A 12,751-nucleotide genomic window follows, 5' to 3' on the forward strand; every position below is an offset into this window, starting at 1 on the left:
TTGCCCCCCCTTCAGCCGCAGGAGGAGCGCAGCCCGGCCAACATTCCCCCATCCATCCCGCTCCACGCTAATCCCAGCACTCAGACACACTCGCTCGCTCTGTGCCCAGCTGATGCTACAGCATGGCCACAGCAGACCTGAGAGAGAGAGAGAGGGAGGGTGACGAGAGAAGCTGTGTATATTTGCGACTGTTTTGACTGAAGCTCATTAGGCAGACTGTGGTTGTGTGTGAATATGTGTGTGACTGTGTCTGGTGAACTCATTTGGCAGTGCGACGGGCCTTGCTTAGCATGTTGATGTGAAGAGGCTGGATTTTTAAGGTCCTTCATACAGGTGTTACTGTGGCAACTGGAACCTGCTTGTCATCACATGCTGCGTCACTTTTTTTTCCGCCCCTCCTCCTCTTCCTTTCCTGGTCTCCCCTGTTTCCGCTCTCTGCCTCTCCCCTCCCCGCTCTCCCATCCTCCATCTCAGGCATCAATGTAGAGAGCCAGCCGATCTTTAGTGCACTCTGAGATTAGGCTGTTACACTTGACTGCCTTTGTGTGTGTTGGTGTGTGTATTTGTGTGTGAGAGAAAGAGAGTGTGTGTGTGTGTGTGTGTGTGTGTGTGTGTGTGTGTATGTATGTGTATGTGTGCTTTATCCTTCACCATATCTGTCTGTCTGTGTCTCCTGTGGTGTGCGTAGGTGGATGTGGGGGTGGTGCACTTCACTCCTCTGGCCCAGCCCCAGATCCAGCAGCCCTTCAATCTGGTGGAGAAGCTAGTCAAGAATGCCTTCCAGTTCCGGAGAAAACACTGCTTCCGAGGGCTTGCGTAAGCATCATCTCCTTTCACCTCTCCCCCAGCTATACTGTAGCCTACAACTTTCTTATTTTTATTTCTTCCTCCCCTCTTCTTCTCCTCCTCCTCCTTCTCCTCCTCCCATCTTTTGTCTTTGCCCTCTCCATTCTTCTATCTGATAGCTGCCTCTGGTCTGTGGATAAAATGCTCTTCCCTGGTGAAATAGTTTTTCTCTCGCTCCTCTCCATCATCATCGTGCTATGAGTCAATATAGGCCAAGATAACAAAAGAGAGAGAGGGGGAGAGCGGCAATTATGAGTCATGGGGGTGTCATTTCTAGACGAGGGTAAAGGGCTTATGTAACCATAGCAGCTGCTTTAACAGAGTGCGTTGGTGCTCACATTTCTGCTACACCAGAAGTGTCTGTACCATGTAATCAGACTGGTGGTGCACTACCCACAACATCCTCTTTTTACCGAGCGTTAGCGAGCGTAGTCGATCCGTGGTGCTGGCGCTCTGTTTTGCCTGCCTGGTCGTTCGCTCCCACTCACTCATTCTTTCGGTCTCTCTTTTTGGTGCGGCTCTCTCAGGATGTTGTTCCCGGAGGCGGAGCGCCCGGAGCTGACCCAAGAGCTGCTGCGGCGGGCCTGCGTGGAGCCCACGCTGCGGCCCACCGAGCTCACCATCCCACACTTCCGCGCCCTGGCGGACGCCTACGGCCAGCTGTGCGCCCGGCAACAGGGCCTCGCGTCTTACGAGTTCCGCGAGGAGCAGCGGCTGAAGCGGCTGCACCGCAAACGCGACGACGCCGGCGCCGCCACCACCGTCGGCCCGCCCCACAAAGAGTCCCGACCGGCGCCACGGGACGAGGCAGAAGAATGAAGCACCTGCACCCTAAACAAGGCGCCCGCACCCTCCAGCTGTACTGGAGGAGGACGAGGAAGAGGTGGAGGAAGAATAACATTAAGCTGGCTCGGGCGCAGTGAGGGACGAAACGAAGGATGACAAGGGAAGAGAAAGAGAGACAACAGACTGCTCTTAGTGCCGACATACCCACCAGGCACGGGCATGAATTTTTCAACGCGGGTTCCCTGTCTCCAGAAGGCGACGAGGAGGTGGTGGGCCAGGCGCTGGCGATGCTTTAGTGATGAAGCTGGATGGGTAGAGGACCCACACACACACACACACACACGCACGCACGCACACACACACCCTTCTTCTGCCACCATGACCTGGCTGACAGACTCACTGAGATGCATAGGCACTGCTCTGGGACAAGCAAAGCCCAGTGATGAAATGGAAAGTGAAAGGGGGTAAAGGGAAGTCGTTAAAACTGTGGGAAGGGGTGTGTGTGTGTGTGTGTGTGTGTGTGTGTGTGTGTGTGTGTGTGTGTGTGTGTGTGTGTGTGTGCTGAGGTAGTGGTGGTGGTGGTGGGGTGGTGGGATGTGCTTGTCACACACACACACACTCCACCTCAAACCTGCGTGCTCACACTAGGGCCCATTGGTGTGTGAGATATCACACCGACAAGGGTTTTGTGGACAACATAAAAAATGAGAACAAGTTGCAGCTATTGAGGCCATTTTATCCGCGCTCTGCATCAGCCACTAGGGAATATGTAAAAGAAAAGGAGAGAAACACTGAGAGGAAGAGAGAGAGAGAGAGAGAGAAGGTAGCTGCCCTGAAACTTTGTCAGGAGCCTACAGCAGCTATAGGAGAGCTTTAATCACATCCCAGTAAGGCGCCTCTTCATTATCTCAGACATTTCAGAGGCAGAGAATGGGAGTCATCAGATTTTCTTTTGTTCCAGGATGACAGCACATTGTAAAAATAGATACTATTACTTTGCATTTAGTGAAAGACATCACAGAGAACACCTGTGATAACTGCAAGTGTGCTTCTGTAATTGTATTCTGTATCTTTCTGATTTGTTCAATAAATGTGTATAATATTTACTTGGAATCTCATCAATAATGACTAAATTGTAAATAGCATGAAGATGAACATTGTGAAATTGGTCTTTTTGAATTAACATGACAATAATTAAATGAAAAGTGTAGTAAAGGAGACCAAAAAAAAAAACAATTGAAAGTGATTCCTCGTGGTGGGCCTAATCTCAAAGTAGTTTTTATTTAGAAATAATGAAAAGAGAGAGAGAGCTATTTTTCAGTCATTTGGTTTGCCAGCATCAAAGGAAAGGTTTGTTGGTGAACATGTCCAGCTGCATTATACTCATCAGAATGCACTGTACCTCCGTAGCCATTTAGAAAGGAAAATATCACCACACTACCGTCATGTCAGACACTGTTTATTACAAGTTACACTGTCTTCATTTGCAAAGAACTGTGAATATAAAATTCAAATTAAGTTACAGTACAGAGAAAATAGTATTATGTTCATATCTGGACATTAAAAAAGGAACAATCTTAGAAGGAGCGCCTTTTGACGACTTGAGCCTTTTCACCCCTCCGGCAACTTGCCAAGTCAACACATTAATTCAATTAAATCTTGCTGATACCATTGGACACTTACCACCCTGTACACTGGTAGCTACAAACGCATGGGGAGCATGAACACCATGCTAATTGGGTGAGATAACATTAGAATGCAAGACTCATGATTGCTCCATCTCCCTTTAGCATTTGGATCTTAGGAATTCAAGCCATAGCCCAAAGTTTGCTTTCCTATATAAAAAATAAAATAAAAAAAAAACTATCAATAAATTAAAAAAAGAGAGAAAAAGTGTTCTTTTTTTCAATAAAAATCCAACAATTCCAAGAATGTACAAATAAAAAATAAAAAGCAATGCTTCAAATGTAGGCAAATTGTGTATGCAGTGCACAAAAAATACAGCAAGGCAGATAGTCTGGACTAAAAAAGAAAAAAATAAATCTTTTAGTTGTTGTTTCAGCGCGACTCTGGGTCCCGCTGGGGCCGAGGTCAAGAGCAGCTCACTCAGAGGTGTGCACTCCTGCGTGTGCCTGTGTGTGTGTGTGTGTGTGTGTCTGGCTTTTGGCTGTGCATCAGTGCTCAGACCGTTGCCGAGGCCAAGATTAGACAGCGAAAGTCACCTGATGTGGCTCTCAGGCGAGGGGGGCTGTTGCCATGACGAGGGCGGCGATCTACTTCATCAGATGGCAAAACAAGGGGAGCGATCCCTGTCACAACTGGACGACACGCTGAGTTCAAGGGGGGATGCGTGGGGGGGCTGAGGCACGGAAACAGACCACCAGAGACCCTCCGATCAGAGGAAGTGAAGCTCCCCTGCTGGGGTCAGACTACACCCGCCTCACGGCTGTGGTGGACTCAAGTCTGTCTCTCCCACCTTCAATTTGATACTGACTAGAGGCAGCAAAAGGCCAGCGGAGCTCCTCCAGGCCTTCTGAGAATATGGAGGAGATCCATTCCTTCCTTCATGTCACCATTGCATTGTTCAATTTCACAGTCTCTCCTCTGAATGGCAGTGGAAATGTTTGTTCTAGGTCAGTCACTATGCGTGTTCTTTGGTCTGGGCTTGTCGTGCGTGGTGGTGGTGGGGGTGGGGGGGTGGGGGGTTTGTGCTGCGGGTGCTAGGAGCTGGCTGTAGCCGCGCTGCTGTCTCCAGACTCGGCCACCTCGTAGAAGCAATCCTCGTTGACGACAGAGGTGAGACTCTGCACGCTGAACTCCCGCTCGAGCAGGCTATTCAGGTCGGCCGCCGCCACTGCAACCGTGTCCGCCTGGCTGTCCAGCGAGCGGCTGTGCTCGCACATGCTCAGGAGCGCCCCCTGGCTGCGGCGCAGGCTGCCACCGCTCTTCCTCTTGATGGGGCAGAAGTGGGCGCGCTGGAGCCCAGGTCCCGGCTCGCGGGGAGACGCGGGCGGACGCCTCTCCGGGGTGTCCACCTCGCCGCCCTCGGGCTGGACGCACGGGGCCGGCGCCCGCGCCACCGCTTGCTCCTCGGACAGACGCAGCTGGCGGAACTGGGCCTCGATGGCGCTGGGCGGCGAGTCGCTGCGGCCCGACGACAGGCGCTCGGCGAACTCCTCGTCCTCGTCGCTCAGGATGTCCGACTCCTTGAGCGGCTCCGACGCGCTGCCGCAGGGCGACAGGGACGAGGCGGCCGAGGACGGGGACGGGGGCGAGAGACGCTCGGCGGGCTTCGGGGGCCGCCCGTCACTGGGGGCGCCACTGCTCAGACTGGCTTCGTCGGAGTCGGCCGGCCGCCGGCTTGGCACATCTGTGTGGGGAGCAGCGGGGGAAGGAGGGTCCAGTCTGCACAGCCAGGAGGCCCTGGAGGAACCTGCAGCAACCACACACACACACACACACACACACACACACACACACACACACACACACACAAAACACACACACACACACAAAGACAAGTCTGTCAGTTTCCCGGCGTTCAGTGAGGGCACCATCTGGTTGATATGCTACCATCACAGCCGATTATCCCCACTGAGATGATTGCGTACACAAGCAGCAGGCTTGCAGCGGTTCATCAGAGAGCAGAGAGGTCACATGCCCCGGAGACAGAGCTTCTTTCATTCCCCCGCACCGCAGCATCATCACAAACAACAATACTCTTCCAATCTACCCCGTGCTCCTGGTGTCTATTCCCCGCTGGCCGCTCCCCTTGTGTTAATTGTTGTTTTTTTGCGAGGGGAACTGACCTAGCCTTGCGGAGGAGGGCAGGGTGCTGCGAAGTGGGGTCAGACGTTCCCTGCAGGCCCGGTCCGATGGCATGTTCCGCCTCACGTTCTCCCTCAGAACCGACCGGATCACTTTGATGATGTTGACTTTGTTTTCTGGAATGCTGTTTGGAGAGAGATTGAGTAATTGTTACCGTAATTTCCAGTGTATTAGCCACGCCGTGTATAAACTGCAGGACAGTGTTTTATACAAATTGAAAAAAAAAAAAAAAAACATGTATTAACCACAGTGTCCAAATCAGAATCAGATTGTGTTTTAATCATAAAGTAGAATAAAGAAAAGAAATGTGTTCCCATGTATTGCCTGCCCCAGTGTATTAACCTCATCCCAACCCCAACCTAATCAATGTGTAAACCTCAGTTAAAGGGACACCAGGCAACGTTTTCGTGTTAATTAATCATCTTCGTAAGTCGGTATATGGTTAAATGACTCATTACGGGGCGAATGAAGGCTCTCCCGCCCGTCCCTACTGCCTGAAGGAAGAATATCCCGCTTGCAAGTTCGGTGTATCCTACCCGCCGACCGAAGCAGGATCAGTTTACAGAGGCAGGCTAACGAAACGCTAGAGATTGTTGCAAACGTGTGTATAATGGCAGAGCCGGTGAAGAAGCAGCGAAAACCCTTGACGGAAGATGCAAAGAAAAGGAAAAGAGCTTCAGACCGAGCGAGGGGGAGTTTCGTAGAGAAAAAGCATCAGGCTTGCCTGGTGTCCTTTTAATAGTCAGGAAATGACTGTGGCATGGCCTCCACTTCTGAAGGATTCTCTTTCTCACCCCAACTGTGTCCACTCACCTGCTGCAGAGCTGGAACACTGTCTCTGGCCTCCCCTCGATCTCCGACTTGGTGTGGATTAGCTCCCAGATACAGCTGGTTTCTGAGCCTGAGGTCACAAAAGGGGATCCTAATATTACTCTGATGTTCTCCACAATATCCATGACAACACTGTATCTAAACAGCCATGCTAATACAGGAACCTGAATTGAATTGATTTGGATTCAAATTAATATGAGGAAGAGCTCCACTAAAGAGGATCAGCTTTCACACACACACATACACATGTCCACGCACACACAAACACACATACTGACATATTGAAATCCAACCTCAATGCACAAAACATCTTCCTTTTTCTCAGGCCCTTCCCTTCTTTTGGACTCAGCTGCCCAGAGGTGTGTGTGTGCGCTGTGGCTGAGTGTTGTATGTGGACAAAGCCACAGCTGTGGTAAACAGATGAGAGGACACTCACCTGCTGAGTTCCCCAGCCGCACCTGCAGGGAGGACCGCGGGATGAGCCAGCGGAACTTAAACGGGTCCGTGTCTCCATGGGACGAGCGTGGGCCACTCTGCACACACACACACACACACACACACACACACACACACACACCCACGCACACACACAGAGAAAACAATGAGGTGAGTTAGTGAGGATTTCAGCATGTTTAGACACGAGAACAGTAATTAGGTACATGAGGAGATTTTCCTCTGAGAGGGAAGTCTCATCACCTTCTTCTTCAGCTTGTTGTTGTCCCGGTAGACGAGGATGACAGCTTTCTTGAACACTGATGAGAGAAAAGAAGAGTTGCTGTGAATCTGGACCAGGCGCCACAGCGCTCATATGGGGCTCCATCCCGATTTTAGATGGGATTCCCTCAGATCTCTGACAAGACTCTTGCCAATGCTTTCCCCCATATCATCTCATTTTCTTCTTGTTTAAAATTGAATCAAAGCACCCAAAGAAAACCCATTATGGAATTTCTTAAAAACTCTGTGGCAATGTGTGTTTGATCTTAACTCTCATTTCCAGAAAGGCGTTCAGTAACAATGTGAGTGATTTTTGGAATGGCGATTTTGATCTATTTTACTCTCATCTGATGGATCTTCAGTGTGTTTCCTTGTGGCATGTGGTACCCAGGGACACTAGCAATGCTGATGGAACTGGTGAAGCATGCTGGGAGTGGATGTGGCACAGAATTTCTATTTCCCATGACGTCCGAGCGCCTCACTCACCAAACACGGTCAGCTCGGGGTCCTTTCTCATGCGGCCTAGCGAGGGGAGCGGGTTGAGCCAGATGACCGAGGAATGCATCAGGAACTCTCCCATGGAAATCTCTGTGACCTACGATAGAAAGAAGGGAAGAGAGAGAGGGAAGGAGGGAGGGAGGGAGGAGAGAGGAAGGGAGGGTAGAAGACATCCCCAGGGTCAGTCCAGTCCCATTTTACTGTGCACGGCTGCTTGGGATGCCAAGAAAACTGGACACACATTTCACAAAACAGTCATCACGGTCCCAAATGTCCCCAAAACAATGTTTGACATTTTGGCTAACCCATACTGATCTTAATTTTCATTTTCTACCTATATTGTGTTTTATAATGACCGACATGATCCCAGTTTTTAAAGCAGACAGTGTCATCTGCTCATTCAGGGCTGCTTTAAATGATCATTTTACTAAAGACAGCTGGCTCTTCGCAATGACAGCGATCACAAAAAAAAAACATTAATGCAGAAAAGTGTTAATGTGGGCGTTCGCTAAGCAGAAATGAGAATTTGAACACAAGGTTGCATTAACTAGGAAGCTCTGTAAGAAAAAGAGGGGCACCCGCACTTTGCTAATTGTTAGCTTGTTGCCGTGTGCATGGCACACACTGGATAATAGAGGCGCCTATGTGGTCTCCATGTCTGGCAGAGGTTAGCGAGAAAAGCCAGCATTGTTAGCAACCTCCCTAATTAGCGTGCTCATTTACTTAGCTAATTCTGGTCTGCATGTGATTGATTTGTTGTGTCAGGTGTGCTCCTGCTTGGCTGTGAAGAAGCCCTTCTGTCACAGTTGCCCTTCGAGGATAAGACTGCCCATCCAAGCTTTAAAGAGACATAACAGGTCTGTTGGCATCAGTGTGTGTGTGTGTGTGTGTGTGTGTGTGACTTAAGGGGGAATAGGGGGGGTGGGGTGGGGTGGGGGGGGTCACCTCTTTTTCTGCACTGCTCTGCTCCGCCACCAGCTGGTCAAACACAGTGCCGTAGTCCTCATAGATCTTCTGCATCTCATTGATGTGACTGGCCACCTTCTCCATGGCCTTCAAGGCCTCTGGGGATACAGGCAATAGGAGCACGTGAGACCATTTCACTCTGAATGTGTCTTGTAGTTGAGTTCAAAGCCATAACCATACTGGGTTTTACAGGCTGAGGACACCTGATAGGTAGAGCTGAGCTTGGACACATATCTAGAAAGAGGACATTTTTGACCTTCCGTGGCAACACAAGTGTTCCACATTTTGAAATGCATCAATTCGATTACACTTCATTGGTTTGTAGCATAAATGATCTTGAACATTTTCATATTAACATTCATAGTTGCTCACTTAAATATATGATTATATGATTAAATGCCAATGAGGTCATTTGTAGCTGCTATATAAATAAATAAGTAAAGTGTGTGTGTGTGTGTGTGTGTGTGTGTGTGTGTGTGCGTGTGTGTCTGTTCACCTGTCAGATGGTAGTGCTCCTCGCTGTCTGCGTCGGTCAGAGACACCAGCTCTCGGAGCAGCAGTGGGTACTTGAGCACCCTCTGCACCGGCTTGATCAGGTAGGACTCCAGCGTGGACGAGTGCTGCTTGGTCGGGTTCCTGGCGTCCAGAAACTCTTTGAAGGCCTGGTCAGTTTTCGCTGAGGATGAAAACAGACAACACAACAGTCAGTTCACACTGTGCACACAGATGTCCAGTCTCAGTGGACACTGCAGGGGACTGCAGGTCGGGGGGGGGGGGGGGGGTTGTCAGGTTCAAAGGACCTGCCCTGACCCATGTCCACAAGGGGGCAGTAGAGGCCACGCAGCATTCTTTTTTTTTTTTACAACCACTGCAGCAAAATGGTAACCACTGCATAACACACTAGACTGAGCAGCTGCTGGAAAGTGGTGACCAAGAGGTGGCCATTTGCAGACGTGTCTGCTGGACATAGAGACAATTAAGTGACGTCTAGGACAAAGAGATTACGCCATTCAGCTCCTTCCATGTCTGAGATGTTCTTTAGAATCTCATGGAAATCAAGAGGTGCCATTAGGGGCAATAATTGAGGCACTCAAAGCCCTCAAATCGTCAACACGCATTGACACTTCATGCAATCCTGCCAAGTAATTGGCAGGCAATTAGCAAGTAAACACATTCACTCCTATAAAAACCCTTCCACCGCAGGGAGACTTTAGCGCCACAAAGCGGCGTGAGAGCGTGTAATTACGGGGGCTGCTGGCACACACACACACACACACGGCATGGCTCCCAACCCCCCCCCCCAGACATCTTCTGTCCCAGCATAAACTCTCTTTCTCTCACTCTCACACACACACACACACACACACACACACACACACACACGGCATGGCTCCCAACCCCCGCCCCCCAGACATCTTCTGTCCCAGCATAAACTCTCTCTTTCTCTCACTCTCACACACACACACATGGATGTCCTTCTCGAAAATGACTGGAGGCGCTGGCCAGGTCTTTTTTCTTCCCTGTCGGCCATTAAAATGTAATTCTGGTACCTGCCACTAGAAATGCGTCTCGGCCCTTGTAATGGGAGGAATTAAAGAGACGCTGGGGTACAATTTTCCCCTTACGTCGCAATTGAGGCCACCCCATCGCTCCCATTCATTCTAGACCGGGCAGCCTGCCCAAGACGGAAAAGCAGGCCAATGCTGGAGGCATAAATTAAGTTCAACATTTATATTCCGTCATATACTGAGAGTCTCATAATGATTAGCCCACACTGTAAGCTTTTAACAACCCTCTCCTCGCCCTCTCCTCACCAGGCAAACAGTGCTGCTTCGGGACCACAGTCAGGCGGGCCAGCTCACCAATCCGATCAGAATTAGATACCAGGGCTGCGGGAGAAACTGGACTACCAACGACTTCCAAATCCCCCACAGTTAAAGCAAATTAGCATTTCGTCACCTCTTTTGTACTAACGCACGTTTTTCTCCTGCCTACGGGCCCAGACAAAGTTAGTGACGATAAGTGGACCATGTTATTCATTCATAACCGTGGGGCATGTGGGGGGGGGGTTGCAAACAATAATCTCATTAGCTTAAAAGCACAAGTGATGCAAGGAGGCTGCAATGAGATTTAAGAAGGGAGAGAGAGAGAAAGAGAGAGAGCAGAGATGAAAATGGAGAGATGTGTGTGCTTTTTGCAGTGGCTACCTCGTTCCAGGACCTTCTGGACCTTGATGTGATTGGCACAGAAGCCGCTGTAGAGCTTGAAGTGATCGGCGTAGTACAGGAAGGACCCGCCTAGAGAGAAGAGCAGCTTCTGCAAAAAACAAAAACAACACCGCCATAAAGATACGTCGCGTCACTCTCAGCCATGTTGTTTGTTTGGTTCCTGCTGGTCTGTGTTGTGTAGTTGCCTCTATACGCGCTGTAGTGCTCCGATCAAGGAGCCTCTGCTCCACTTAAGCCTGTTTAAATCAATACAGCCGCACCTCACAGTGACTCAGTCGAGCATGCCGCCATGACAGATCATCAATATTTCATTTTGCTTTATTGGACACTCATTGAGAGGCAAGTTTATGTTGGAGGATGACTTCGCCCAGCGTGTTGACCCACCACAGACGTAACGAGGGGAGACAGGGGCCGAGGCAGGGCGGGGCAGGGGGGGGTGGTGGCTTACCTTGAATTGCATGGGGGTTTCCAAGGTGCTGAAGTCCGGCGAGGAGGCGATCCGCTCCTCAAGGGTCTGAAGGAAGACCCTCTGGAAGTCCAGCATCTCGGGCAAACTACCAAAGAGGCTCTCCATCTGAGAGAAATGAAACCACGTGGAGAAACTATTAGGGAAGCTACGCGTGCACAGAACAATGGCTTCTTCTTACAACACACCATTAAAAAGGCAGTCTCTGAAGCTGTAATATGTACTGTCACCCTGCTCATCAAATAAATGTGCTGGGTTGCTGCTACTGCAGTGTGTCCATGGCATGCTAAGTCATGTGTTAATGGCGCTTTAATTTGGCTCTGGGCTTAGTACGCATCGACTGATCTCTCCTCGGGGAAGCTTGCGGCGGTGGCGAGGTCATCACCAGTTCACCAGGGTGACTACGTGGGAACCGGCGGGGCTGATACGCCGGTCATTAGAACAGGTGACTGTAGTCAGCTAAACCAAAGCTGTGTGTGCAAGCACATGCTAACTAAGACCTTAGCCAACTAATGAGACAGGAATCCTTTCACTGGGTATTACAGCCACTGCGGTCAGCCCCCATCCACTCCCCTCTCCTCAAGTCGGTTCTCTCGGTGACAGATCCAGCTCAGATCAGACGTGGCGCTGTTCCAGAGCCTGTTGTTGTTGTTGTTGTTGTTGTTGTTATCTGGGTTAGCAAGGCTTAGCATTAGCACATCATAAGTCAATTTCATGCAGTCTTACCTCGTCTTGCGTGAGGAAGGTCTCCTTTTGCAGGGGCTTTAGGTAGATCTCAAACAAGCAGCTCAGATCCTGGTGACGGGAAAGACGTAAGGTATGGTAAGAGTCAAAACACACTGACATGTTCCCCAGACATCTCTGCTGTGCATGCTCCCTCTGTCTAGCTTCTCTCTGACACCTCGAAGATTGTGGGTTTTTTTATTTTTATTTTTTTTTTAGGTAAGCTGATACTCAGAAGTTACCGTCAACTCAAAAGCCAAGTGCTATCAAACCCTTGGGGACACGGCAGAGTTTTGTCAACAGTAGTGTTATGAGATAGGTACACACACACACACACCTGATCTAAAGATGTTAGTCCTCACACTAATGGGCCTGAATAATGTTATCTAATTGCAGTGCACCAAACGTATTCCATCTGCAGGACCACACAGCTTGTAAACATCCCTCTAAACATCTTCACACCCCCCGCAACGCACACACCACAAACACAAGCACATCTACACACTCACTCACTAATACACACACTACCACAAGCACACACTCTCTCTCACACACATACACACACCACACACACATGTGCACACATGTGCACACACACACACACACACACACAGATTGCTGCCCTGTTTTGCCTGCTCTCCCTGTTTTAATGCACTGGCGGCCTGTCAGGGCGTCAGCGTGGATATTCTCATTAGCCTGATTTATGGGGAGCCACCGGCTCGCGCACGCAGCACATCACAGACAAATGGCTCCTGCTCAGGCAAAGGACGCTATGAAGGCAGTGCCCCCCTCACCATCCCCCTCCACCTCCACACAAATCACCAGGCAGCAGCATGATCACCCACTTCCCCTGATGCACTTTAAA

At 50.0% G+C, this 12,751-nt stretch overlaps 2 protein-coding genes across 7 annotated transcripts in view; one reads left to right on the forward strand and one right to left on the reverse strand.

Moving 5' to 3' along the window:
• tfb1m (transcription factor B1, mitochondrial) overlaps nt 1-12,751 on the forward strand; it is a 43,788-nt gene that overhangs the window by 21,547 nt on the left and 9,490 nt on the right. Inside the window, exons 7-8 of one of the 3 annotated variants that reach the window (XR_007191831.1) lie at nt 689-816; nt 8,269-8,360. Coding sequence is in view for 2 of the 3 variants with exons in the window: in XM_048227887.1 (XP_048083844.1) it covers nt 689-816; nt 1,374-1,665 (420 nt within the window). In the remaining variant the exon portion in view is untranslated. Of the gene's footprint in view, nt 1-688; nt 817-1,373; nt 2,739-8,268; nt 8,361-12,751 lie in introns of those variants that run through there. The other 2 variants (XM_048227887.1, XM_048227888.1) reach the window with 2 other exon arrangements.
• Nucleotides 4,324-12,751, reverse strand: part of tiam2a (TIAM Rac1 associated GEF 2a) — a 76,480-nt gene continuing 68,052 nt past the window's right edge. For all 4 annotated transcript variants that reach the window (XM_048227882.1, XM_048227883.1, XM_048227885.1 and 1 more), the window contains exons 17-27: nt 11,890-11,958; nt 11,146-11,271; nt 10,677-10,785; nt 8,966-9,145; nt 8,449-8,567; nt 7,492-7,600; nt 6,988-7,043; nt 6,728-6,824; nt 6,274-6,361; nt 5,442-5,584; nt 4,324-5,065 (exon numbers count right to left, since the gene is read on the reverse strand). In XM_048227882.1, coding sequence (XP_048083839.1) covers nt 4,353-5,065; nt 5,442-5,584; nt 6,274-6,361; nt 6,728-6,824; nt 6,988-7,043; nt 7,492-7,600; nt 8,449-8,567; nt 8,966-9,145; nt 10,677-10,785; nt 11,146-11,271; nt 11,890-11,958 — 1,809 coding nt within the window. In that variant the 3' untranslated portion in view covers nt 4,324-4,352. The remainder of the gene's footprint in view (nt 5,066-5,441; nt 5,585-6,273; nt 6,362-6,727; nt 6,825-6,987; nt 7,044-7,491; nt 7,601-8,448; nt 8,568-8,965; nt 9,146-10,676; nt 10,786-11,145; nt 11,272-11,889; nt 11,959-12,751) is intronic.

This window comes from Alosa alosa, chromosome 19, assembly GCF_017589495.1.
Source record: "Alosa alosa isolate M-15738 ecotype Scorff River chromosome 19, AALO_Geno_1.1, whole genome shotgun sequence".
In the NCBI taxonomy this organism is placed as follows: Eukaryota; Metazoa; Chordata; class Actinopteri; order Clupeiformes; family Clupeidae; genus Alosa; species Alosa alosa.